The sequence below is a fragment of the Carassius carassius genome, chromosome 40 (assembly GCF_963082965.1).
Source record: "Carassius carassius chromosome 40, fCarCar2.1, whole genome shotgun sequence".
Taxonomy (NCBI): domain Eukaryota; kingdom Metazoa; phylum Chordata; class Actinopteri; order Cypriniformes; family Cyprinidae; genus Carassius; species Carassius carassius.
Genome location: NC_081794.1, coordinates 16,728,382 through 16,754,165, shown reverse-complemented (window position 1 = coordinate 16,754,165; position 25,784 = coordinate 16,728,382). Strand labels below are relative to the sequence as shown.

Genomic DNA, 25,784 nt, shown 5'->3' with positions numbered 1-25,784 from the left:
CTCATTAAACAAGGTTTAATGCCTTAGAAGAGTAGTATCCATACCCACAAGCTCTACTCTTCAGCACAGTGGTAACGATTGCACTGTGCAATGGAAACTTCAATGTTACAGAAACTCTTACAAATGTCAAATGTAACTGAACATTAAACAATAAGAGATGCTTCCTTTCACCCAAAAATATAAAGTAGCATTTAATTTCAAAATTTACTCTCCATATCCAGCCATATGCAAAGAATGCTGGGAACTAACAGTCACCTCTAAAATAAAACTGCAAAACTGAGCTAATTCTCTTAAAATAAATAGGCAGTCTTCTTTCCTTAATTATTTTAGTTTAATCAGTTCCCCAATTCAAGCACCAAAACTGCTTAAGTCTCCTTAAAAAAATGAGGAAAACGCATATCTTGGTTTTATTAGTAAAATAATGACATCTTTTTCATTTTTGGGTGATTTTGTCCCTTTAAAGTCACTCTGAGTAGGAGATCCGAAGCCAAACTTTAGTTTACAGGAACATGAGGTATGATCCACATCATAAAAGGAGGAGTATAATTTACAGAGAAGAGCACACAACATGAACCCTGTCGGTATGCCCTTGTTACATTAGAAAGAGGCCTGCTCTGTTTCAGCACAGGCTACAGAGCAAAGTTGCTCTTTTGACATCGGTTCCATTTGCTCTTCTCAGTTCGCTGAGTGCTTTCTCTATTAGGTATTCTGCTTTTTGGCACACGCTGTAGATGCCAGCCTGCTCTCTTCTCTCTCTCTCTTGCTCCGTTTCTCACTCAAATCATGGTATGAATGCACAAATGCACACATCTGAAGACAGAATGAACAGGAAAGAAATCAGAATCAAGGCTGTTTTTGCCAGGTTTGGCACAGGCACGATTTGTATAATTGCTTTTGACAAAAATGCTTTGCCAATCAAATATCATTCTTCATTAAATTGCCTAGGATTCAATAAGCTGTCATATTTCCATATTTCCAATTTGACAGGTTGTTCTTGTGGTGGGAATCTAAATGTATTCCAGAGCTCGCTCTCCACTCGAGCGCGGCGTGGCTCACACTTATCACTGAGGAGCAAAGAGGAGAGGGAGAACTCATTTCTACTCAGCGTAAAGAGCTCCAATTCATTAACATAACACCATACCAGACATGAATATGGATTATTGGAAATCTTATGAAAGAAAACAGCCTCGCTTATCCAATCTTTGCCCTCCATTTTAAAAAGCATTAATCGGAGATACGGATTCAAAGGAAGAAAGACTCAATTAAAAAGCAATTAGAATCCAGACGGACCAATGCAGCCAGAACATGTTAGACCTTTCAGCAATCACCTTTTAATCAATTAGCAAAGGCATTATGAAATAGGATTAATAAAGATCGCTTCGTGCTTCATTGTCAGCAAATACAGGAGGAACAAAAAGACGGGACAAGAGATGCATCGTTCTTTGTATCCGTCATCCATTTACGTGCCTAGATCCCCGGAACGTCAAATATTGAACACCAGAAAAGTGCTTTCATTTGAATATGACTAGATATACTTTGAATAGCACTGCCTTCCGTAACCAATCGTATAACTACTCCTCCGGCATTGCTAGGCAACCCTTCTCCGTGTGACGCTAGTCTTCTCCTCAGTCCCAAGGGGAACATCGCCTATTGTTTAAGACCTTTTCTGGTAACCACGACAACTCCTCTCACATAAAATCTTTTGTTTTACATCATTCAAGCATCACACAGCTCTTTTATAGTTTCGACACAACCCACACCAACAGCACTCTTTGCATCTTCCCACTTCCCACCCAAATTAAAAAGGGATCTCAGAAACCAAAACAAGCTAATGGATGAATATTGAATAGATCTCATTGCGAAAGGATGCAGAGCAGAATCAATATGCCTTCAATTGCAAGTAAAGAGTAAACAACATGCATTTAAATCATTTGCAAGGAAGGAATATGCATACATAGAGGTGTATAATATCCTTCCTGTCTGTGTAAACAAAGCCAGCAGGAGAGAGCAGCTGAAGGGTAAAGCGACAGGGTAGAGGCATCTATCTCTCGCTGGTTAGAGTAAAGTTCAAGGTGAATATGAGTGAAAAGAACAAGAGCAGGGTGGAAATATAATTCTGTACTGTATAAAAGCCTACTGTCTTATTTGGAAAGGCAAAGTGGACTTTATTTTACTGTTTCTTTGCATAAATACATGCAGCAAGTGACACTAAGCCAAACCCTAAGTACATGCAGTTAATTATTATTACATTTACATTACATTTATTCATGTAGCAGACGCGTTTATCCAAAGCGACTTACAGATGAGGACAGCGGAAGCAATCAAAAACAACAAAAAGAGCAATGATATATAAGTGCTATAACAAGTCTCAGTTAGGTTAACACAGTACACCTAGCATGGGATTTTAAATAATATAATATAAAGAAAACAGATAGAATAAAAAAAAGAATAGAGCAAGCTAGTGTTAGAGGTCTTTACACATACACACACACATACAATTTCATAATTAATGAAAAGAAAATAGAATATAAAAAGATTAGAAAGGTAGTTAGATTTTTTTAAAGAATAGAATTAACATAGTGAGTGTTAAAGTTAGAGGGTCAAATAAAGATGGAAGAGATGTGTTTTAAGCCGATTCTTGAAGATGGCCAAGGACTCAGCTGTCCGGATAGAGTTGGGGAGGTCATTCCACCAGGAGGGAACATTTAATTTAAAAGTCCGTAAAAGTGACTTTGTGCTTCTTTGTGCTTGCAGAACGCAAGCTTCTAGAGGGCACATAAGTCTGAAGTAACAAATTTAGGTAAATGGGTGCAGAGCCAGTGGTAGTTTTGTAGGCAAATATCAATGCCTTGAATTTTATATGAGCAGCTATTGGAAGCCAGTGCAAATTGATAAACAGAGGTGTGACATGTATTCTTTTTGGCTCATTAAAAATTAATCTGGCTGCCGCGTTCTGAATTAATTGTAAAGGTTTGATAGAATTGGCTGGAAGACCTGCCAAGAGGGCATTGCAATAGTCCAGCCTGGACAAGAGCTTGAACAAGGAGTTGTGCAGCATGTTCCACAGTTTTAGCAATGTGGTCTGAGAAAGTCAGTTGATCATCAATCATAACTCCAAGGCTTCTAGCTGTTTTTGAAGGAGTTATGGTTGATGTGCCTAACTTGATGGTGAAATTGTGATGAAACGATGGGTTTGCTAGAATCACAAGCAGTTCTGTCTTGGCAAGGTTGAGTTGAAGGTGATGGTCCATCATCCAGGAAGAAATGTCTGTTAGACAAGCTGAGATGTGAATAGCTACCGTCGGATCATCAGGATGGAATGAGAGGTAGAGTTGAGTGTCATCAGCATAACAGTGGTATGAAAAGCCATGTTTCTGAATGAAGGAAACCTAATGATGCCATGTAGACAGAGAAGAGAAGTGGTCCAAGAACTGAGCCCTGAGGCACCCCAGTGGTTAGATGTTGTGACTTGGACACCTCACCTCTCCAAGATACTTTGAAGGACCTATCTGATAGGTAAGATTCAAACCATTGAAGTTTATTACTCAGCATTAAATGTATACTTACACGGTAACAAGGAAATCTGTGCAATATCTACTTTGAAATCTATTTGGATGATATTGAGAGTGATAAATAATATTTTATATTAATATATTAATCAATCAAAAAAAAAAATTTAATAAGCGTCGCTTATGTTGTATTAAATAAAATACAGTAAAATAATTGTAATTTATGAAATATTATTACATATTTAAATAAGCTATTTTTCTATTTTGGGTGGCAAAGCTACATTTTCAGCATCATTATTCCATGTCACATGATCCTGCAGAAATCATTTTAATATGCCCATTTTTTTGTTCAAGAAACATTTCTTATGTTTTGCTGAAAACAGTTGCTCTGCTTAATATTTTTGTGGAAAGCATGACACACTGCCATTCAAAAGTTATTAACCCTCTGAAGTCGATTAACGTGGATACGCGTTATGAGTCATTTTCTCCTGATAACCCCGAAAAGAACTTAAATTACACTTTCAGTTTTAATCGTACAGATAAGAGCAATACATCAATCGAATCTGTAAAAAATTTTTTGGATACATATATAATAACAACAAAACTTTGTGCACTTATAAAATAAAGATAACAAACAAGGTGTGCTGTCTGCAGCCTTTGTCTGCAGCCTTTGTCTGCAGCCTTTGTCTGCGCTGATCTTCATTTACAAACACGTCATTAAAATGAACTGTAACTCCATGAATACTCAACGAAGAGACATGAGAGAGATATCTATAGAAAGCTTGAAATGTCTACTTTTAAACTAAACAACTGCCGCCGAGAACAAATATTCTGTGATAAAGTAATCCTTATGAAAACAACGCGATGTCTGTTTTTCATGTCTCCCTTCATTATATCTAATGTGACCACGCCCCCGCGCTAAACGCGTTATTCAGACTCAAACTGAAGCGCGCGGCTTGAATACGCCCACACAGAAGAAAAAGCAGCAAGACTGTTCTTCAAGTTTTTATTTTACTGTTTGCTTCGCGATGAGAGGAATAAGACATAATTCCTCCCTAAAAAGATATGATGTGTTTGAAGATTTGAGAAATGGATTTCCTCAGAAAAAAAAGAATGAAGCATGTTATTCAGCAGAGATCATAAACATGAGTAAGTCTCTTTTTATTTATTTATATACTTGTACTAGTTTTCACATAATGTGTAAACATTTTACTAGTTAGACTTTTTCCAAACTATAATTCCTGACTAAATGTATAATCAAGTGAAATATTATGAGGTTTCAATAACAATATACAATACTATACCATTCAAAAGCTTGATGTAAATAATATAAATGTAACAAATAAATGTAACTGTAACAAATGTAACAAAAAATGGTGTTCTTTTAATTTATCCCCCCTAAAAAACCTGAAAAATATTCTCAGCTCTTTTCAACATTAATAATAATAATAATAATAATAATAATAATAATAATAATGGTAATAATAATAATAATGACAATAAATGTTTTTTTTTTGGTAGAAAATAAGATTGTTAAAAGGATTTCTGAAGGATTGTGTGACTTGAGTAATGATGGCAAAAAATTTGAAAGTTTGAAAGTCAGCTTTGATTGTTCCTAATAAACTGTTTAACTGCTCCCCCAGGTGAATATTAAAATTATGTTGTGGGATAATTAAATATATTCTAAATAAACTACAAACATAAAATTACATAGATTTATTTTGTCCTTGCATTCTTTATTGTAACTCTTCCCTCTCAGTGGCACAGATGACTGAAAGGCTCATTATGCAGCTCATTATGCAGGCCTTTGTCTTCTCAGGTGTAAATCACAATGATATTCATGATAGTTGACGCCTACTCGCATATGACTTTTACCAACAAAAAGTGTCTTAGAAAATTTAAATCAATATATTGTTTTCTGTAAGTGAGTAAACAAGATGATTTTCACATAATTTAGAAAGAAAAATTCTAGGCTACAAGCTCCAGTTCTCAAAAATCTTTATGTGTTTTTTTGCCTTATTCAAGTGTTTTAACATTTTTTGTTTTTCACTAACCACGCATAACATTTTTTTTCTCAAAAACACAATCATGTACATACATGCTGCTCACATATTATTATAGCCCAGTTTGTGCTGATTACAGTGAGATTAGACTTTACCCATTTAGATATTTATAAGAAACTGAAAAAATTGACAAATATCAGGGCATGACAAAACTTCTCCAGGCCCCAAAAATACCCTTAGACTCCAGAGGGTTAAAGTTAAAAGTTATTCATAGTTTCCACAAAAATAGCAGCAAAAGTTTGTAAAACTGATAATAATAATAATATTAATTGGTAATAAATAAACACCTATAGTAACTGAGCAGCATATTAGAATGATTTCTGAATGATCATGTGACAATGAAAACTGAAGTAATGGCTTCTGAAAATGTAGATATTAATATAGTTGTGAAGCCACACCTTCGTTTCAATTATAGATACAAAAACGATCAATGCAAGAGATAAAATTGCGGTTTCACTGCACAACTATCTTACATTTCATTAAAATTCTTGCTTCAAGACAAATAAAAACGCAGCAATGAGTTTCTAAACAGAAATGTAGGTTAAGCACTCCCATTTCCTACACCTACTGTACATAAACACAAACCACTACCCCAATAATCCACTGCACTGCAAGATGATGTGACAAAAACCAATACCATTCCACTATCCTTCACAGACTGCTTGTCATATTTCATTAAAACAAACTTCAACTGAAAATCACCACTTAAAATTCTTTAGAACACCTTCTTAAAAGTTTGTTGCCCAAGGATAATTAACACCTAAACCAGCCCAGGACGTAATTTAACACAGCAAAATGTTTCCAGTTCCAGTCTTGAATCAGGGTTCTGTTTTTGTGTTTCCTGTTCTTTTACATTTGCATCCGCCTTTGCCATGATTTATGGCCTAATGATCTCCGACCCAGTTTCTCCAAAACAGAATGAGCACAAATTATCCTCGTCCAAGATGTCACATTCAGGGCTGATTTACTGCCCCCCTCTCCACACGAGACGAATGATCAGCCCCAGAGTCACTGTGGTGGTGAGCCCATCTTGTGTTTGCTATTAAAGATGTGATGGGCCATACATTTGGTTTGAGACAGCCAATCCAAGAGGTCTCTCTGTTAAGTCAACTTAAACGAATTGGCAGGGCAGCAGCACTTTGGTGGCTTCAACTGACGATCACAGGAAAACAGTCTTGTATCTTTATAAAACTTGGCATGCATAGTTTGCCACTTCAATCAAATTTATATTAAATTACATTTACATTTATGCATTTAGCAGATGCTTTTATCTAAAAGCAACTTCCAGTACATTCAGGCTATACATGTTTTTTTTTCTAATCAGTATGTGTGTTCCCTGGGAATCAAACCCACAACCTTTGTGGTGCTAATGCAATGCTCTACCACTGAGCCACAGGAACACACAGTTTCGATCATGTCACCGTTGTTTGTTTTTCAAGGCATTCCTGTGCTTCCAGAACTGACAGTTCAGCTAGAAATGAAAACTCTGTCATCATTTACTCACACTCTTGTTGCTCCGAACCTGTTTGACTTCCTTTTTTCTGTAAGGTTCAAAAAACACATTGGTCCCTATTGGCTTTTATTGTAAGAACAAATTAACCCCCAAAGACATTGTTCAAAATATCTTTGTATAACAAAAGCAATTATAACAATATAAAAAATTTTTTTTTGCTGTACGATAAGTCATTGTGGTCCAATTATGTTTTGGACCCAACTGACAATTATTACAGCTATGCAAAATATGTTCCACAGAAAAAAGAAATTCATACAGGTTTGGAATGGAATGAAATGATGACAAAATTGCAATTTTTGGGTGAACCTTCCCTTAAAGAGATTCTGACTACATCCATTCATCGACTGAATTGGTCAACTAGGATGTGAAAAAAAAAACGATTGAATGGCTGAAACATCCAGAGCAATGGCTTAATTGGCCTGGAAGGTTTTGACAAGAGGTTTCCGTTTTAATAAGGGGGTAACTACAGCCAGACCATGGCCTGAAATCAATTATACCCTAATATATATTTAGCAATCCACACTCATTGAAATTCAGATTGCTCCCAGCCCATGTCAGAAATATAAATGGCAACATATTTTAGAGTTGACATATAGAGTGGCAAACATTATGCCATTACAGGATAATTAGAAAAACAATTAAGCAAACAGAAGGAATATTAGCGAGGGCAAGGCACACAACACTTTCCATGTGAAACATGTCACTGCAGTTCGTCATTAAAACACACACAATGTCAATCATGGTTCATTATTATATCAGTGATGTAGTTGTGTCATTGAGCAAATTACACACTCATTAGAAATGTCACATGGATACCCTTATGTGCAGCTGGCCATGCGGTACGCCGGATATCCATAAAGCCCCGGACGTGTCGCGTGAATAAATACGTGCATTAATGTAGAGAGACACTGATGACCTCATAAATGTCAAACGGAAAGAATCATGATCTCACAGTATCTACTATTAAACAATTACTCTGCCCCCTTTGGGACAGCTGGACAGAGATTAATGAGTACCCGTGCACCCCCAGGGAGGCCGACTGGTGCTGGCCGCCACAGATTTGGCAGGTCAAGAGGAATGGGGAAATGGCAGAGCTCATTCTCCCACGGGGGCGCTCCCCTTCCCTTCAGTGAAAGAAATTTAAAATTCATCAAAGTGGGCTAAACGGAAGGATTTAAATATGTATTTTCCCTTCTGAGGCCTTTACGCATTCATGTGTTCTGTTAATTAAGGTATTACAATTACCTCCAGAGGACTGCTTGAATTTGCACTTGAATCTGTGATGGGGCAAAACAATTCTGTTTATGGTTTCATTGAAATACCTGTCAATCAATCGCACATAAGCTGTAAGGGCAACTAGCCGCAGGGATCCAACTGGTTTTTATTTATTTATTTTTTTTATCACCATATTCAACCTGAATCTGAAGTTCACATATGGCACTTAAAGGGGCGACTGTGAATGCATAAGCTTTATGACTCATGAGATGTGAGTCACACAATCCACATCTTTCTTCACAATCCACCGACTGTGAAGAGGAAAATGCTTAGCAGCCTTTCTCGTGCATATTTACTGCTTTTCAATACACAAGCTGTCATCACGCATCACTTCAGAGCGTAAAAAAATGTGTGCGCGCGCGCGCGTGTGTGTATTTTAGATTCATTTTCAAATGCGCATTTTTGTATGTTTAATCGCTTTTAAAGGTCATGCTGGCAACAGTGCTTTATTGTAGGAGCTCTATCAGAAATTAGAATACAGATAAGCGTCCTGTTTATTCCTGGCATCAACTTGCTGAATCACGATATCATGAGGTATAAAAGAATAAATAAAGTAAAAAATAATCTCTTGACAATTTGGCTGCTAGCAAACGATGCTCTATGAAGATAAGTGGCACAACAGGGAGTGAGATACTAGCAGATCTACTCAAGGGAGATTTATGCTGATCTTAAATAACCAAGGTTGGACGTATTCCCGCTAAAAATGCTCAGCTTTGGGCCCCATCCCTCCGCCTCAGGGACTGTGCCCTCACTCGTCTGCCCAGGATATAGTTTTCCATCACCTCAGTCACTCTCCTCTATTGACTGCAGGCTATCGATCCAACGTCTGATCTCCATCTTGCTCACCTGGGGAGCTTGTGTGTCCGTTGTGTATTGATTTGTGTTGCCAATGATTTTTCTTTTTTTTTTTCAATCTTTTTTCCACTTTTCGTTTCTTAGATGGTTGTCACGACTTCCTACTTCTATGTTTAATGCAAAACTCAATAAACACAGTTCTTTTGGTCAGTGAATCGCAGGTACAGGATCCAAAACACCAATAATACCTGGAGAAAACCATCTATTCTTCTCATTCTGGTGTCTTTTTGATTTAAGCTATATTTGGTATGACGAATTGAAGAGATTGAAGAGCTCCATTCAATGGAGTGCATATGAATTTAATTTAGTGTAAATTTAGAGCGATGTTTATTTATTCAAAAATCTCCAAAAATACAAAAACATGGTTCATTGCAAATGATGAATGGTATTTTCAAAATTATTCCGTCTCACCTCTGTCTATGGACCATTCGTCCATCACTAGCACTTCCTGTTAATGTTGTATTTGAACTAAGCTCACTATACACCCATTGCCAAGTACTGCCCCTCTACCTTACCAAGCATTCTTTTACATGCCCAGGTTTTCAAAATGTGCATCATCATCTTTTGCCTGACCTTTAGAATATTCCCTGTGTAATTACTGATTTGGATTTATTTGCAGATTGTCTGCTCTACTGTGTTGTGAACTTTGCCTGGACCATGTTTTTCTGCATGCTGTTTTGTATTGTTTGCCGTCTGCTTTTTCCAATAAAGGCAAATGGATTCTAACACCATGAACATCATTCACCTCCTGCCATGTCTACACTATACATAAAAAAAAGATGTTCTAAAAAAAAGTTCTACACACTTTTATGCAGTGAATTGTATTGTACATTCAAAAAAATTCAAAAGAAACATTTGTTTGTAGTTGAACCACTACAATTATGACTTGCTTGCAGCTCGCAAAGCTTCTATTTCTAATTCTGCACAAAAATCAAGAATGCCAATCACTTTTAAAAGCCAGTGATGGACTTTAACTAATTAAATGTTTACAGACAAATCTCCTAAATCTCTTCCAAAAGGTTATATCAGCTATCAACTCACCCCAGCATGCATGTGAGCGTGCAGTGCAGTGGATGAGGATAGAACCCACCTATCAATACTGGTAATGACATTCTGGCAGGCACACCACAACAATGAGTCCAAGCACTATCACACCTTGAGGGTATTTCAAAATAGCTTGACCTGATGGAAAAATACTGCCAGAAAGCATTGCTCCAGCAAATTAGGCTCAGCATGTTCCTCTCCTTCAACAAGACAAAAGTGTTGCTTCAACTCCAAAGAAGAGAAAGACAGAGCCTATCCATTCCTTCTTCTCATTACGTAGTCTTTTTTTGCCCTATTTTTGCCTCACTGATTGCAATATAACATTTTGTAGTGTAACGTGTGGCTATAATATCTGGTAATAATACACTGTTTTTATGAGGGTCATTTAGGTCTTAATGTATTTCTTGAAACAAATATGCTATTAAACATGACTAAATACATAATTACATATAATTATCTAATGTTGCTAGCTATTTGACGATGAAATGGCTCACAGCAAATATAAATAGCACTCTTAAATAATATTGTATAATTGCGCTTCAATGGAATAGAGAAAATTCTTTAATTTGCATAGAAAAACAAGAAAGAAAACCTTCCAACTCAATTAGAAAAATATTGCACCTCATAAATTAAAAACCATCTACACAATATCGTGGCTTGATTCTCTAAATATCAATGGTAAATATCACATTCCTAGATTTCAGTACACTGCATTCATACTAGCAAATTGGGGCCACTAATGTCAGTGTTCAGTTGAAATCCATTTAGAAGAGGTGGGTAATACATTTTGAATTGGTCTAGCATAGTGGCATTTGAGATTAAAGTGTCTCTCAGCGTCTAAACTGACCTATCAAGAAATCCTTTCGCCCTTCCCAAAGATAAACCCCCCATCCCAAAAACGCATGGATGACATCTGCTGATTACTTTATAATTTCATTATAGGATTTTAATGAGAAAATCATCTAATTAACAATGATCGGCTCTACGTAAATGGCGATGGTGAACTCATTGTGGTCCCTTGAGTGTCTGAGTATTCAGCACCTTTAGCCCAGACACAATCCTAAAACGTCTGCTGCTCTTATGGGGTTAGCCATGCCTCTGAACTCCATGAAATTAGCTGTCCTCCATTACAGACTGCTCCAATTAAATGTTGGGAAATAACCACTGCCATAAATCGTTTGTATTATCTGCTGAAAACACCGGCAAACTGTAGGTGTTGGATGAATACATATAAAGTGGGACACTTGGGCTTAATCGCATATTATTTTGTGTCTATTTTTCAGGAACACTTTACAGTAAGGCTCATTTCGTTACAATTACTTCATGCAATAGATATACTAGCAATGGAATTTTTTTTAACATTTACTGCATATTATACTCTCATCTGGTAATCGCATTAAATTCATGTTTTGGGTAAGCTGATATAAATGCATTTTCATGGAACTGACAAAATTTAGCTTAAAAACATGATATCTTAAAATAGTCTGTACAATGAATGGCAAGTTATTCTCACTCCAAATATTAATTCAAGATTTTTCATTACAGTAAATAAACAATAAACAAATCACTCAGCATCAAATGCAGATTCTGATCATTATAAACATTAATACATCCATGGAAAATACCATTACATCGAACATCTACTTACCTATGTGTGTCCATTTTTATGGCCTCATAAATTTGTATTTCATCAATATCTTTGGCTAAATTGGATAGCTTCCCTTCACATGTTGCCTTAAGCACAAATAGGTTTCATGACATGCTAATAAAAAAGATTGGCTTAAATGGATTCCTAAGACAATGATTGGTTAAATATGTAGAAGAAGGCAACCAAACTACATTCCATTATTTGAATATCCATTTTGATTGTTTTTTTGTAACGAGAGGAGCGTTTATACTGGCAGTAGTCGAAATGCACTTGAAAATGCAATTAGTTACCATAAAAAGTTAAATTTTTCTTTTTATTTATCATGTACATCTATACCACTTGTTTTGTCCATCATAATGACATTTTATTAAAGCTTTAAGATCTAATTTACATACAGTAAAATAGTGAGTAAAACTGTTTTCAGTCTGAAGTGGTTTGAAAAGATTTGTGAAGAGTGCTTCAGAAATGAATTAGAAAGAATGACCCCTCCATCATTACATGACAGTTAATCAGCAGAGGAAATTCCTACAAACAAAATTCTTCTGTCACAGAAAAGAAAAAATGACATTAGGCCGCTTGACATTGACGTTCTAATGCTCTTTTTACCATTTATTTATATCTTTTGAGCGAAATATCATCTGAAATGATTCCAACTGAAACTGTGTTTGATTGAAACCCAAATTGTACCCAATTTAAGATAAGGTCTAGCACAGGACTGGTGTCTTGTAGATATGAAGACTGCAAGTCTGGAGGCAGTATTAAATCCATAAATAACACAACATACTCTTCCTCCAGATTATTATTTTTTTTTTAAATCACTCTTTTCTTTCTTGGCTTTTTTTGGTACTTCAAGACACACAACATCAGTTCCAACTGGCAGCATGCCTGAAACACTGCCTCTCTTCCTTATAAAAAAAGTATTTGAAGTTTTGTGTCAAAGAGTGCTGAATGAGAACAGAGTAAGGTGATGGGATTTGTGATGGATGAGCAGCTGTTAGATTGCAGGAACTACGTATAACCGAAATGAATGACCTAGTGTGACCTACGCTACAATTAAGATAAAAAGTTGATCAGTTCATACTTGTTTTTTAGCCTGTACACAAAGTCTCACATAAAGCCAAAGTACAAAGTAGATTACCATCTTTTAATCTTTAATCACATAGTGATATTGATTTATTTCAAAATATTGACATTGTGGCATAGCTAGCAGGTTAGTGAGGTTTTTTTCACAACACCCGCTGACATTTTCCACCACCATTTCTCTGGGTTCCATTTAATACAATAGAGCGTATGAATGAATGTGATAGTGGCAAGTCAGCAAAGGTACGATTGTAGTAATTTAAGAGGCTGTTCCACTTTTGTAATTACATTAACGAGGCATCTGATGTGCAACGGCAGGCGTAATGGGATTTTAAATACGTATTGATCAACACGTCACAGCGGGCTTTCTTCTTCCTATCACACACAGGGTCATCTGTGACAATGACACAAGTGAATGATGGTATCTGAGGTGCATTTCTTGGCAAAACAGAAACGATTGGAAGCAGCTAGCACAGCATTTTTTCTAGATTATAGCGAAAGCTAAACATGCTAAATGGAAAAGGCTGCCTGGATGATACCTTTCAGGAAGAGAACAAATTTGACACTTCTACCACAACATTGCTCATTTAAACAGGTAAAGGAGGTTACAATTCAGAGGATTTACTATAAATACTCAAGCTGTTGGTATTCTTTATGCCACCACGTCAATTAGACTTAAAGAATTCTAATTTGGAGTCAGTGCAGTCCCACCTGTGAACCGGGCTTTACAGTGCCTGCAGCAACGATTCAACTTCACAAGCTCTCTCCATGTGAAATGACAGCAATTAGACCCACTGGCATTCTGCGCACCACCCATATTACCGCATGTCTTTTATCCTCCCCAAAGCAACTTAGCATAAGAACGACGGTAATACGGCTGCAAAGACCAGACAAGCTCAATCTCACAGACGCACACTTAATCTATGCTGTTTGGCACTTATTTTAATAAGATATTTGCACTTGTCTTCGATCCGGCTAATGTCACGTAAAAATGGGTTTATGCATTCCCAGCGGGAAGCACACATATAAACATAAAATAGTCTATGTGAGGGCTTAGAGTTAATTCATACTGAAAGCAAGGACACTGCTCAAAGGACCCCTGATCTTCAAAGGTCTCTAAACATATGACCTAGTATTATATTAAAGGGATCTGGATTACAAACACAGAGAAACTTAAAACGGTTAAAATACCGGTAAAACAGGAGGATAAATGCAATTATGTCTACCAGATCTGGCCTTTAAAAATTTGTTTTAGTGATGAGACTTATATATTTTTGACTTGCTTAACACCACTTAAGTACTATTTAGTTTATCTGAGAATTTATATTTGACAATGTAACTGTAACAAATGGCCTTAATCAAAGAAATGAATAATTATTTAACATTAGGTTTTGTTCTTAAATTTAAATGATCAAGCCTTTTCCATTGAGTTTTATTAACTAAACTTCTCTTCACGCTGCTGTAGGAAGTTAGCATGGACTGTTTTTGTAACATTTCAAATCCTGTGGGGCTCTTTGTGAAAACCAGCCCAAACTTTCATTATGAATGCTAAGACGACAAGCATGTGAAATTGCAGGGTGATAGATGCGCTTTTCCTATTTTTCACTTAAGAACTTTATCTCACGTTTAAACACCCCTTTATGAGAAACAGAAAAGCTAATACTAAAACCTTTTTTTCATAACTTCAGTTATCATATTTGGTCATAGGTTAATTAAAATGTAAAACTGCAACTGAAAATGTTTACTCTGTTATTTGGTTCTGGCACTCTTTAACTGCCTTCTCACCATTTAACATGCACATGAAAGTAATAAGAAAAGAGATTTCTTATGTATATATTTATTGACTTATGATAAATTTCAGACATGCCGGTAATTTATATTCTCAGCCGTGCAGAGCTCAACTGAATGTCCCAATATTAGGAATGAGATGAAACAGAAGTTTTCCTAAATCTCTGATTATATTATGTGCTGCCTTGTGATTAATTAGGCTCCAATTATTGGTAAATTTGTGTTGTAATTGTTTCAATTTAATTGCAGGACTTCACTGAAGCACGTAACGAAATGTGTGCAATTAGGAAGATGCAATGAGAACAGTAAACAGAATATAATTGAACAAGAAATGCTAATTTCACTCCATTTCCTTTCTCTATAACAACTGTGCTCCTCACACACACAAACATATATCCACAGAAAAATAACACAATGCAAAATTCATTTGATAATGCCAGCGTGACCCTGCTGGCAAGGTCAGCCGACACACGCACCATTTCATTCAATTTTACAGACAGATGAAAACCAATTTTCTATGTGAAAATGGAATGAGAGAAAATATAAATGCCTCCGAGAATGTATTCAAATGTGCTAAGAGAACCCTGAAGCCCCCACATCTTGTGTGGGCATTAGCTTATTCAGGATAGTGTGATAGCCTGGGTGTCAATGCCTTGCAGAGCACAATCAAAGAGACCCGCAAAAGACAGAAAGCACACCTACCTGCTCCGCCTAGCACGGATCCCTCACATTTCAAACCAAGGTGAATAACCCCGTCAGTCTATGTGTGTTTAAAGTTCAGTGGATATACCAGCATGCAGTGGTCTGTGAGCCGAGAGCAGGATGTGAGTGCTTGTAGTTGTGATAGTGCCAGGTACTGTCCACTTACCTTAGCTGGATCTCACCGGGCTCTTCAAAAATTGTAATTTAATATCAAAGAGCTGTAAAGTGCTACTAAATGAATATGCATTGGTGCGTAAAGGCTGTATGGAATGCTCAAAAAGATATAACTGCCTGCAGAATATGAAAATCTGAATATCTTGAAGTGCTCTTACCTGATATTTTTGTGATGATCTGACAACATATTTGTATTTATATTTATGCTTTAAGAATGCATTTGTCAAATAATTTGTGTGGTCAATATTTTATGCAATTTTTTCTAATTACTGTTTTTTTATTATTATTATTTCTTTTTTGTAATACTGTAAATTATGACAAATGGTTAATTGTGTATAGGGATTAATAAATCTTAATAAAACTTAATAACAGTAGCAAACTAATTCAAAGATGCGATTTTTCTTCCTAACCCTACATTACATTTGTTGACACATTGCACAATGACGCATTTCCATGATATCTCACCTACCTTCCAGCCCCTCGTCATATTTGTAGGGAGTGACACAGAAAAATCAGTGTGACTTCAGTACCACAAACACACAAATAAACAGATGCATGTGTAATACCACAGGTACAGGAATATACATGGAGAGCCTAAAGAGCTCAAGTTAAACTACATCATTACATAGTATGAAAGAAGCATTATATACCTTTTCTTTTGCCTATGATATTGATATAATGGTTCCATGAAGAGAAAGTCCAGAGAGATACAGGAAAATACAAAGGAGAGGAAAGAGGCAACAGTCAGAATCATGGCCGCGTGTTAGATTCAGAGACAGAAAAATGAAAGGTTACGTTCAGAAGAGACTCCATGCATTGCAGACAAAAAGAGAAGAGGGCAGGCAAGAGGAGATGGAAGCTTGCTATTGCGATACATGCCAGAACATGACGATGAGAGAGATGAGGGAGAATGTATGAATATCGAACAGATGGCTAATGCTTTCCAGTTTCAGAGCTCGAGAATACAGACTAGCACATTTACAAAGAGTGAACAAACCCCTGAGAGAAGTCCCTGTAACTCACATCATCCACTGGGTTGAAAGTATTTTTCCCCCTCTATATGAAAATGAAGTTGGCAAACAGCAATGGAATAGTGAGGCTGTTGAGAGGATGACAGAGAGAAAAACTAAAGTGCAAAAGAAGCGGCAAGATGGGTTTAAGGGAAGTTAAAGAAAATTGACAGAGAGAGAAAAAGAGAGAGAGAGAGAGAGAGAGAAGGAGAGACAGAGGACAAGGCTGAAAAAAAATGGAAAAGACCAAACCATCCATTGACATCAGCGCCAAGCCAGAAAGAAAGCAGCCCCAGAAAATCCCTACCAGCAGTGAAGGGAGATGAGGGGGATTCAGCACAAGGCAGTGAGAGAGAGAGAGGCAGAGAGATGGAGGAGGGAGTGACAGATGGAGGCAAAAAGGTAAGAAATTAAACCCATACCTTGGTCGCCCATCATCAGGTGCGCAAGACCTTAAGGGAAGACAAGAGCACAGTCAGCACAGAGAACGGGATCATGGGAAGGTTTTCTGTCACATTGACTCGCAGGCATCATCTGAACGGAGGATGCCCGCGGTGTGGGGGAGGGGAGGGGGTTGGGATCAAGAGGTGAGGGAGAGAGTGGGTGTGAGGGAACATTCAAAAAGCATTTCCTCAACCCAGCGGTTGCAATGCTTTATCGGTCACACTCGAAAGAGACAAATCTAGATTAGAAAAGGAAAAAAATCACTTCGCTGTCGCCATACACAAACATGTCTTCCGTCTGGTCAACCTTCCACAGGAAGAAGATGACACATGCACAAATTGGATCTTAACAAAATTAAGTTAGGTGGCACACAAAAATGTGTCAATGCAATAACAAAATACCAACAGGTTATACTGGGATGAATAAATTTTACCCGTCTTTAATAGGATGTCCTAGTTCCTGTGAGCCACAGCCAAAAATATATAGTGATGCCTCCAGAAGAATGAATCGAGAATGATAACTATAAACTGCATTTGGAACTGTTAGTAAGAAATAGAAGATTTTGTCATTTTTCTATGGTACTTACCTATCAGACTGTCCAGATTTTCCATTATAGTGAACACTTCATGTCTATGTATGTCAGATTCCATGAACTGTATTCACTATATGAGGTTTTAGAAGTTCATAATGGGAGCTACAGTAATGTGTCTGTATCCTTAGATGGGATTTTAACAGGTTGGCTTCCATTTTGTACCAGCCTCTGGTTTCTGCTTGGCAGAACACTCCAATTTGAGTGAAGCATGTGTTAACTGACAAACTCTAATTAAGGAAGTGCTCTCAATTATAAAGCTGAATGAAGTTGTATACCTTTTACCTGTGTTGTGCACCAGTTCCACTCACTGTTTGTGTACCGTATTTAAATAAAATAGGAAATATAGAATATTTCTAAAAGAACAGGTTGAAATATGAAGACAGAGAGAAGTACATGAGTAGGGAAAGGGGTCGGATGAAAAGAAAATAGGAAAGAAAAAAAGTCTACCCACCTCCTACATAGGCCTCTTCTGGAGGGGCGGCCGAGGCGTGAAGAGAGAGAAGGAGACATTGATTAAGAAGCATGCAGACTGGAAAGTGGCCCAGCCTTGAGGATTACCGTGGTTACCATGCGTCTTATCATCCTGTGCCCAGGCCAAACATTTATTACCATGGAAAATGTGGAGACTAGAGGGTTTATTTGACTTTAAATGTCCTCTGTCCTCCTCAAGATCTAATCTCATTGAGTCTATAGTACTCAGAAAGAGTGTTGTTCCATGGTGAGATGATGATAACACATTATTAAGTCATTCAAAAGCTGATAAAACACATGGTGAAATTGACTCTTAACAGTATATCAATGAACATGCGCAAACATGCAAATCGTAATTAAAAGTCAACTGAAAGACGGAGAATAATGGCAGGACCCCTTACAGCTACAATTTTGCTTAAAAAATAAATATGCTGTTTTCCCTCAGGAAAAAATACAATTTCCAGTTTTATGATGGATTTGAAAAACAATTTGTATCTTTTGACTGGCGTTCATGGTTGCGTGTGAGGGGAATTTACACAGGCTAGATGTGAAGCATGCATGTGTTTGGAAATCAAAATGCTGGTAGATGATGCAACATGAACCTACTAAGAGAAAACAACAACATTCAGTCAGGTCAGTAATAAAGTAATGTACAATACCTGAATATGCATATGCATGTCATGTTATTACTCCGTTTACATTGAAATTTACATTTATTTAACTCCAAGTGACCTTTTCTGTTCTAAATAAAAAATGGTACATTACCTTCATTCATGCATTCATTCAACACACCTTTTACTTCTGGTGACACTTTCAGTCTCTGGATCAACTCACCCAAGACTATCTTAAAGTTAAAGCATCCAATCCTACCTCCATGTTTTGCATCTTGAGGAGGAGAATAATGACCCGGGACTTACCGCAGCCGGTTCCTCCACCCGACCAAATACAAATAGCATGCACCACTACTGCCACAAAACAAAAATGCTGATGAATGTATGAATAAACAAACCAAAGGGGGGAAAAATAAATTAAAAAAATAAATAAACAGAAAAGGGTGCCATGCCAGAACATATGACAAAGAAATATTTTGCTGTTAGTGTTGCAGTGATAAATGACAGGTGATTTTCTATCCTCTCTTATCAGCTTATGAAGAGACTGACAAACTCTACTTGCTTTGACAAATGTGCAAACTCACCTCACTGACAAAAACAGCTTGTAGAGATATAAATAATGCTACAAAACAGTTTAATTAGCTTAAACCATCACAAAACACTAACTAGCCATCTGCATTGACTCTATAGCAGTTTATTGATTATTGTGCTTCAACCCATCCTACGTACTGCAGAGATATGTGTCATGTCTTCTCTTACAAAACCTGCCAGACCAAGGCCGGAATGTAGATATACACTATTTGAGTGTGTGGAAGTAGCAGCCATTTTGGAAGAACACCACACACACACACATATATGCACAGCCTGGCCTCAGAGGCCGGCTGACCGAACAGCGGTTGTATTTACATTTCACTGACTGACAGATCAGGATCATGTAGCCTCTCCTTAGCACTGCAGAGCTCACATGTAGCCAGCGACATTCAGGCTTTCATCGAGCTGACAGCTTCTTTTAAATGCTGGCCTTGCATACTTATCTGAATTTGGCAGAAAATAAGAGATAGAAATTGAGAATGACCTACACGAGCACACGCTCGCCCTTACTCGGCCCGGGCCGGCACAGGCAGGGGGCAAACACAATGTGACGCCCGCACTCATGCAGCCCTTTACAAACAGGACTGCAGCTCCAGATGCTCGTTTAAAGCAGTTTTCAGTAAGTCAGAGCATGTTACTCTCAAACGCACCCGCGTGGAACTCGCCCAAAGGGATCGTATGATGAGCGTACGCTCCACATAGCGCAGCGGCAAAGTCACTAAAGATGTAGCTGTCAACAACAATTGAATAAAACATCAAAAACTCGAATAATGACCGTCCCGTTGGAATGGACTGAATCTGCGGGACAGGTTCCTCTGCATTTAATACCTAAAGAAGCATCCAATACACATTTAATTAAATATTGGACAGTCAAGCAGAAACCACTAGTAAATATGTCCAAAACAAGAGTACTTATTGTAAAAGCTTCTAAATATAGCGCTATGTCACTGATGTATTGTCATTGCACCAGTGATGGGGATTTTAATCCTCTTCACCACATCTAGTTTAACATTTCTCCCACAGGGAGCAATGTGCAGCATGTTCCATATTGCAGTCATCTACAGTACAGAGAGATTAGTGAGCTTAGTCCATCTGGAAAGGGTTCATCCGACACTGATAGGGGGATTCTCAATATACAATGTATTTGACACTGGCTCCCCCTCCATTCAAGATTATTAAGCGATGTTGCCGGATCAAGGAAGGTAAAAGTCTATTGCAAAACACGGGGAGGGCCAATTGATATTATAATAGTCAAGAGATTTTATACTAGCACGCCTAATGCATTTTCTGTTTTTGACCTACATTTTTAGCATTCACTTAATTTATTTAGGTATTGTAATGTGCAGATTACAAAAATGTCTTGTGGCTAAAAAAGTCAGTTTACCCAAAATAAAAATTGTATTGTTATTTATTCCAACCTGTATTACAAATTTGCTCTTTGGAGCACAAAATCAGTTTTGTCCATACAGTGAGTCGGTGGGGTTCAATAATCAAGAGATTTTCATACTGGTGAGCCTTACTGAATTCATCTATTTATTGCTTTTGATCTGGATTATTAGTATTTGCTTAATTTATGTATGTATTGTATTGTACAAATTTCAAGAACGTCTTAAAAGAGACAGTTCACCTAAAATAAAAACTTTGTTATTATTTAATCAAAGATATGATTTTTATTTATTTATTTTGTTCTGTGGAACACAAAATATGTTTTGTCCATACAACGAAAGTCAACAGGGTCAATTTTTATGTAATGTAGTTATTGTAACATACAGATTATATAAATGTCTGTTGACTTAAAGCGACAGTTCACTTAAAATAAACATTTCTGTCATCCTTTACTCAAACCTGTATGACTGTTTTGTTCTGTGCAACACAAAATAAGTTTTTTGCCCATACTGTGAAAATCAACAAGGTCCAAATGTTTTTGGCCTCTATTGATTTTCACTAAATGGACCAAAACAGTTTAAAATATTTTGCATGTTTAACAGAAGAAAAACAGTGGTACAGGTTTGGAATTACATGAGGACAAGTTCAAAACAGGCCCCTGATGATATGATTAAATGAGTCACTAAAATTAAAATACTGATGTATGCAATTAAAACAGGCCCTTTATTTTGTTAGTAAGAGGTTAATGGGCATACACTGCACTACACCACCCTAATGAATTTGCATAGGTCCAATAGCAGAGGTAAAAAATGCATTTACAGCATGACGGCATCATTAATCGACAGTGCACTGCCAAGAACCAACCCTTACGACGTTAGCTCACACCACAAAAGAAAAGAGATGAGGTGAAACAATCTAATCACTGTTGTAAACAAGCCCTCCAACACAATCCAATTCTCCAACCAAAGTCTCCTAGCATATGAAACCGCACGGATGTCAATTGCAGATCCCTTACAGCCTTCTTTAACCAGGGAGACGGAGCACATTATACAGTTAATAGAGCATAAAGATAAGGTATCAATGGCTGCAAGCTGATACAGAGCAGACCCTTTTGGCTTTCCAATTTAGATTTGTAAGAGCATTAACCATAATAACACAAAATAAGGCCCTTTCTCTAACCCCAGCAGTGCAAAAATATCTCATTACCCATAGCACTGTTATTCTTTGCAGTGCAGACTGCCTCACCCGCTGAGAGCCCCACACCTGCTTTGCTAAAGAAGGTTATTACCACAACTGCCTGTCGAGAGAATGACGGAGTGGACATGCTGAGAGAAAGGACATATTTAATCCACATACCACCCTTTCCTGCCTGAGATCTGCAAACACGTATACACACTCTCACGGAACTGCACATTTTTCCATGACGACGGAGATAAAGCAAGCAGCACATATATCTAAATGAAAAAGCTAGTCATCCATCTATCAGCCATTTAATATGCAGCTATCCCTTTTTTATCCGCGTAAAATACGAGTCTGGGTATTTTATTGCCAACAGCGGTCGGTGGTCAGCTGACAGATCACCTCGGTGATAAAGCTGACAACACACAAAATAACTAAAAGTTGCCTGCTTTCCCCTCAGCAGGAGTTTCGTGGGCCAGATTTGCATTAATAACCAAAGCAAGGACAGATTTTGGCTAGGAGGAGTTAAAACCAATGCTGTTGTTTTAATGAACACCACATTGGCTCTATGACTATTTCAGCTGAAAAATAAAGCCTTCATAATGGCTTTCCTGTCCTGCATAGTGCCATTTGGAGATTTGTCATCGCGCTAATAACAAAAACATCCAAAGACGTAACGAAAGGTCATCTGCACATTTCAGACAGAAAAAGGAGGGATCGTACATTCTTAAAAATAAAGATTCTTAATTGGAATCTATGGTTCCATAAACAACCTTTAACCATTACATTGCAAAAACATTTCTTATTAGTGCAAAAATGTTCTTTAGATTATTTAATTATTCTTTGAACCAAATTTCCTCCAAAAAATACCAATAAAACATCAAGTCATTCTAAAGTGATAAAAGAAAGCATGCAGCGCCAATGCCTAGCACCGCTAGCCTCAAGATCCTGCAATGTTAAATAAATAACGCTAATGATTCATAGCGACACGTCCCGTGGCCTCCACCATCTCCACATATCTTTATGTGTCATCCAAAAGCGTGTGACAAAGGCCACTCAAAGCTGCGTGGGCAGGTCTGTTCTGACTCACCCGGCAAAGATACACATTTCTACCAGCACAGGGGCTGGAGAGTGGCAAGTCTCGCTTTTTTAAACAAGCTGCCGAGCATCTGTGGGCCCTGCCCTTTTGTCATGATCTCATCAAATCCACTAGACGATGCATTTCGCTGAGAGCCCAGCAAACACCGTGCCACGAAACGACTGCTATTCTAGTTTGAACATTTGTCAGTGAAACGTACTGTCTCTCTGTTGTGCTTTAGGAGGGCAAAATTTACTCAGTGGGTATGTAGTTTCCTTGGCAACATGGTGCCTCTTCAGCTTACGGCCTAACCCAGGCAATATCCATCAACATCAAGATCAGTCCACAGAGACGGTTGTAAAAATGAAGAAAAAGATGGAAAGAACATAAAAACAGTGAAATCGGACACCAAGGGAGTAAGTCAAACTAGGAAACCAACCAGAACATACATATTCAAAAGGGAACAGACTTTATATGAAAATCTGAATCGTTGTAATATGAGCACAACCATCTGTTTTCAAAAGATAGAAGCAGAGACGGCCTCCCCCTATTTAGTTACATCATCAATCGTTCTAATCGCTTCTGTAATTAAAATAACTCTGTAAGTGCAGTACTGGAGGTTTACTTGTAAAGCTGGATTAATAAATGCTTTGTGATGGTTGCTGAATGCTGTATTGAGTATGTCATTATTTTTCCTGTGATGTTGAAATTGCAACTTTGGCTAAGTCATTACAGTGACTCTATGAAACATCTGGCTAATTATGTAATTAGAGCAACCAACCCCTTAAATTTGGAGGGAGAATAATATTCAAATCATCATACTTCAATCATGGGCTTGTGTGCATGTATTCAACTCATCATTTCAGACTTAATTGTAATGCCAGTACAGTGTCAAGAGTGTATTAAGTTAATTTAGCATAAAAAAGAGAGCGAGAAGCCTCTGCTGACATCATGTTATCAAAAGCACAGGCTTTCGTGGATGCTCCGGAATTGACACAGATGGCACTAAAGCCTATTTAAATGATCTCCTTCAGATCAACGGCTTTCTCTGACTGAAATTAGAGGTAAACTAATCATGTAATGTACTAGGCCTGTAGTGGAGGCCGGGAACAAACATGGTGTAGCATGCACTGCCTCTGAGGAACTAGTGCAATGTTAAAACAAATCAAAAAAGGAAGTGAAAGGGCTGTGTTTGAAAAGACATTTTAACACCTCAACAACGGAGACGACGAATCCAGGCCTCTTACCTTCACTGCAGTCTTTTCCCTGGAATCCCGTTTCGGAGCAGTCACAAATGGGCGCATCGTTGACGATGCTGCAGACTCCTCCATTCAGGCAAATGTGGTCGGCTTCGCAAACGTCGCTGTTGATTCCCTCGCTACCGATAAGCGGCGGCTCAGAACTGTTCACCCTCAGATTGGTTATCCATCCTTTGTAGGGGACCTGATCTTTGATGGCTGAAGACGTGAGGCGCAATGCTACAGATCGCAGTTCAGGAGGTATCCCTCCTAAGAATAAAGGTGTGAAGACTGTCATGTCCCTCCTTTTTGACTTAACCTCCACCCACTTGATCTCTTCGTCCACAACTAACGTAGTGTTTTTGAAATTCCTGCGTAGGGTCACGGCATGCCAGCGGCTGTCGTTGACGGCGGTATCAGAGAGCACCGTCGCCGGCTCAGCACAGAAGATGGAGAACCGCAAACTGAGTCTGCCATTGTGGATGAGCAGTTCCAAGAAGTCACAGAATCCCTCGTCGTCAAAGTACACTAAAAGTCCATGAGCACTTTTGGTCTTCATGTTGAAACTCATTTCGCTTTCACAGCAGGCGTTCCACATAGGAAACCTTGCCCACTGGCCTTCTGCGCCGGTGAACTCCATGCTGGCCCCCATGTCGACAAGGCAGCAAACCAGCAAGCCTATCCAGATTAGATGTGCGCCGTTCCGCATTGAGAAGCTCATTGTGAATGGTAAAGGAAGTTAGAACTAACAATAGAACTAATCAAAAACTAAAGTAAGTTGGCTCTCTTAGTGATGTGCTCCTAAATTGTAACAGAGCTCTCTATGACATACAGGACTGCTATGCATTTGGGGTAATTTACTCATTATTCAATGAAAGAGGGAGAGGGCCTGCGTTACGGCTGACTCTTTTATTAAAATCTAAATACACAAATCAGGACAATAAAGGGAGACACTACAAAATAAGGCTACTGTTTAGCTTAAAAACCTTCAGCGGGATCCAGGTGTGCTACAGTGGGGCCATGTCATCAAACCATCTTTAAATTGCAGCCATGTGTAGTACTGTACAGAAGAGAGTCCATTAGGGGTATATAGGTTCATTAATGTCAGGTTTATTTAAGTCTAGTTAAAAGTCATTTTGTAGGCCTAAAGTCAGCGCTAATCAAAAGGAGACAAAAAGTGCACTTTGCAGTGGTAACGTACAGGCCCGAATAGGGCCCTCAGTGTTCAAAAACCTTCAATTCACATCCGTTTTGACATACTGATCCATAATCTGAAAAGAATGAAAAAGAATATCTTAATTTCTTCATAGGAAAAGAAAGAGAAGATGGCCTCTTTTTAAAAGATAGATACTGTAGCATAGGCTACACACAATACAATCATTCACACACAAAACCACAATTTCATAGTGATATTGATATTGAAACCACCAATTTCATGCTGATATTGATTGCATTAATCTTCAATTACAGAAGTACTTTTTATTTGCTTTTCTTCATTTTTCTTTTCTCAATATAATTCTCAATAATTAGAAT

General features: G+C 37.8%; 1 protein-coding gene across 19 annotated transcripts in view; it reads right to left on the bottom strand.

Moving 5' to 3' along the window:
* The window catches only part of LOC132122239 (neurexin-1a), a 175,692-nt gene extending 150,491 nt beyond the window's left edge, over window positions 1-25,201 (bottom strand). For 9 of the 19 annotated variants that reach the window (XM_059532247.1, XM_059532250.1, XM_059532261.1 and 6 more), the window contains exons 1-4: window positions 24,261-25,201; window positions 18,149-18,166; window positions 17,084-17,113; window positions 16,302-16,313 (exon numbers count right to left, since the gene is read on the bottom strand). In XM_059532247.1, coding sequence (XP_059388230.1) covers window positions 16,302-16,313; window positions 17,084-17,113; window positions 18,149-18,166; window positions 24,261-24,972 — 772 coding nt within the window. In that variant the 5' untranslated portion in view covers window positions 24,973-25,201. The remainder of the gene's footprint in view (window positions 1-16,301; window positions 16,314-17,083; window positions 17,114-18,148; window positions 18,167-24,260) is intronic. The other 10 variants (XM_059532252.1, XM_059532254.1, XM_059532259.1 and 7 more) reach the window with 5 other exon arrangements.
* Window positions 25,202-25,784: the final 583 nt, after the last annotated feature.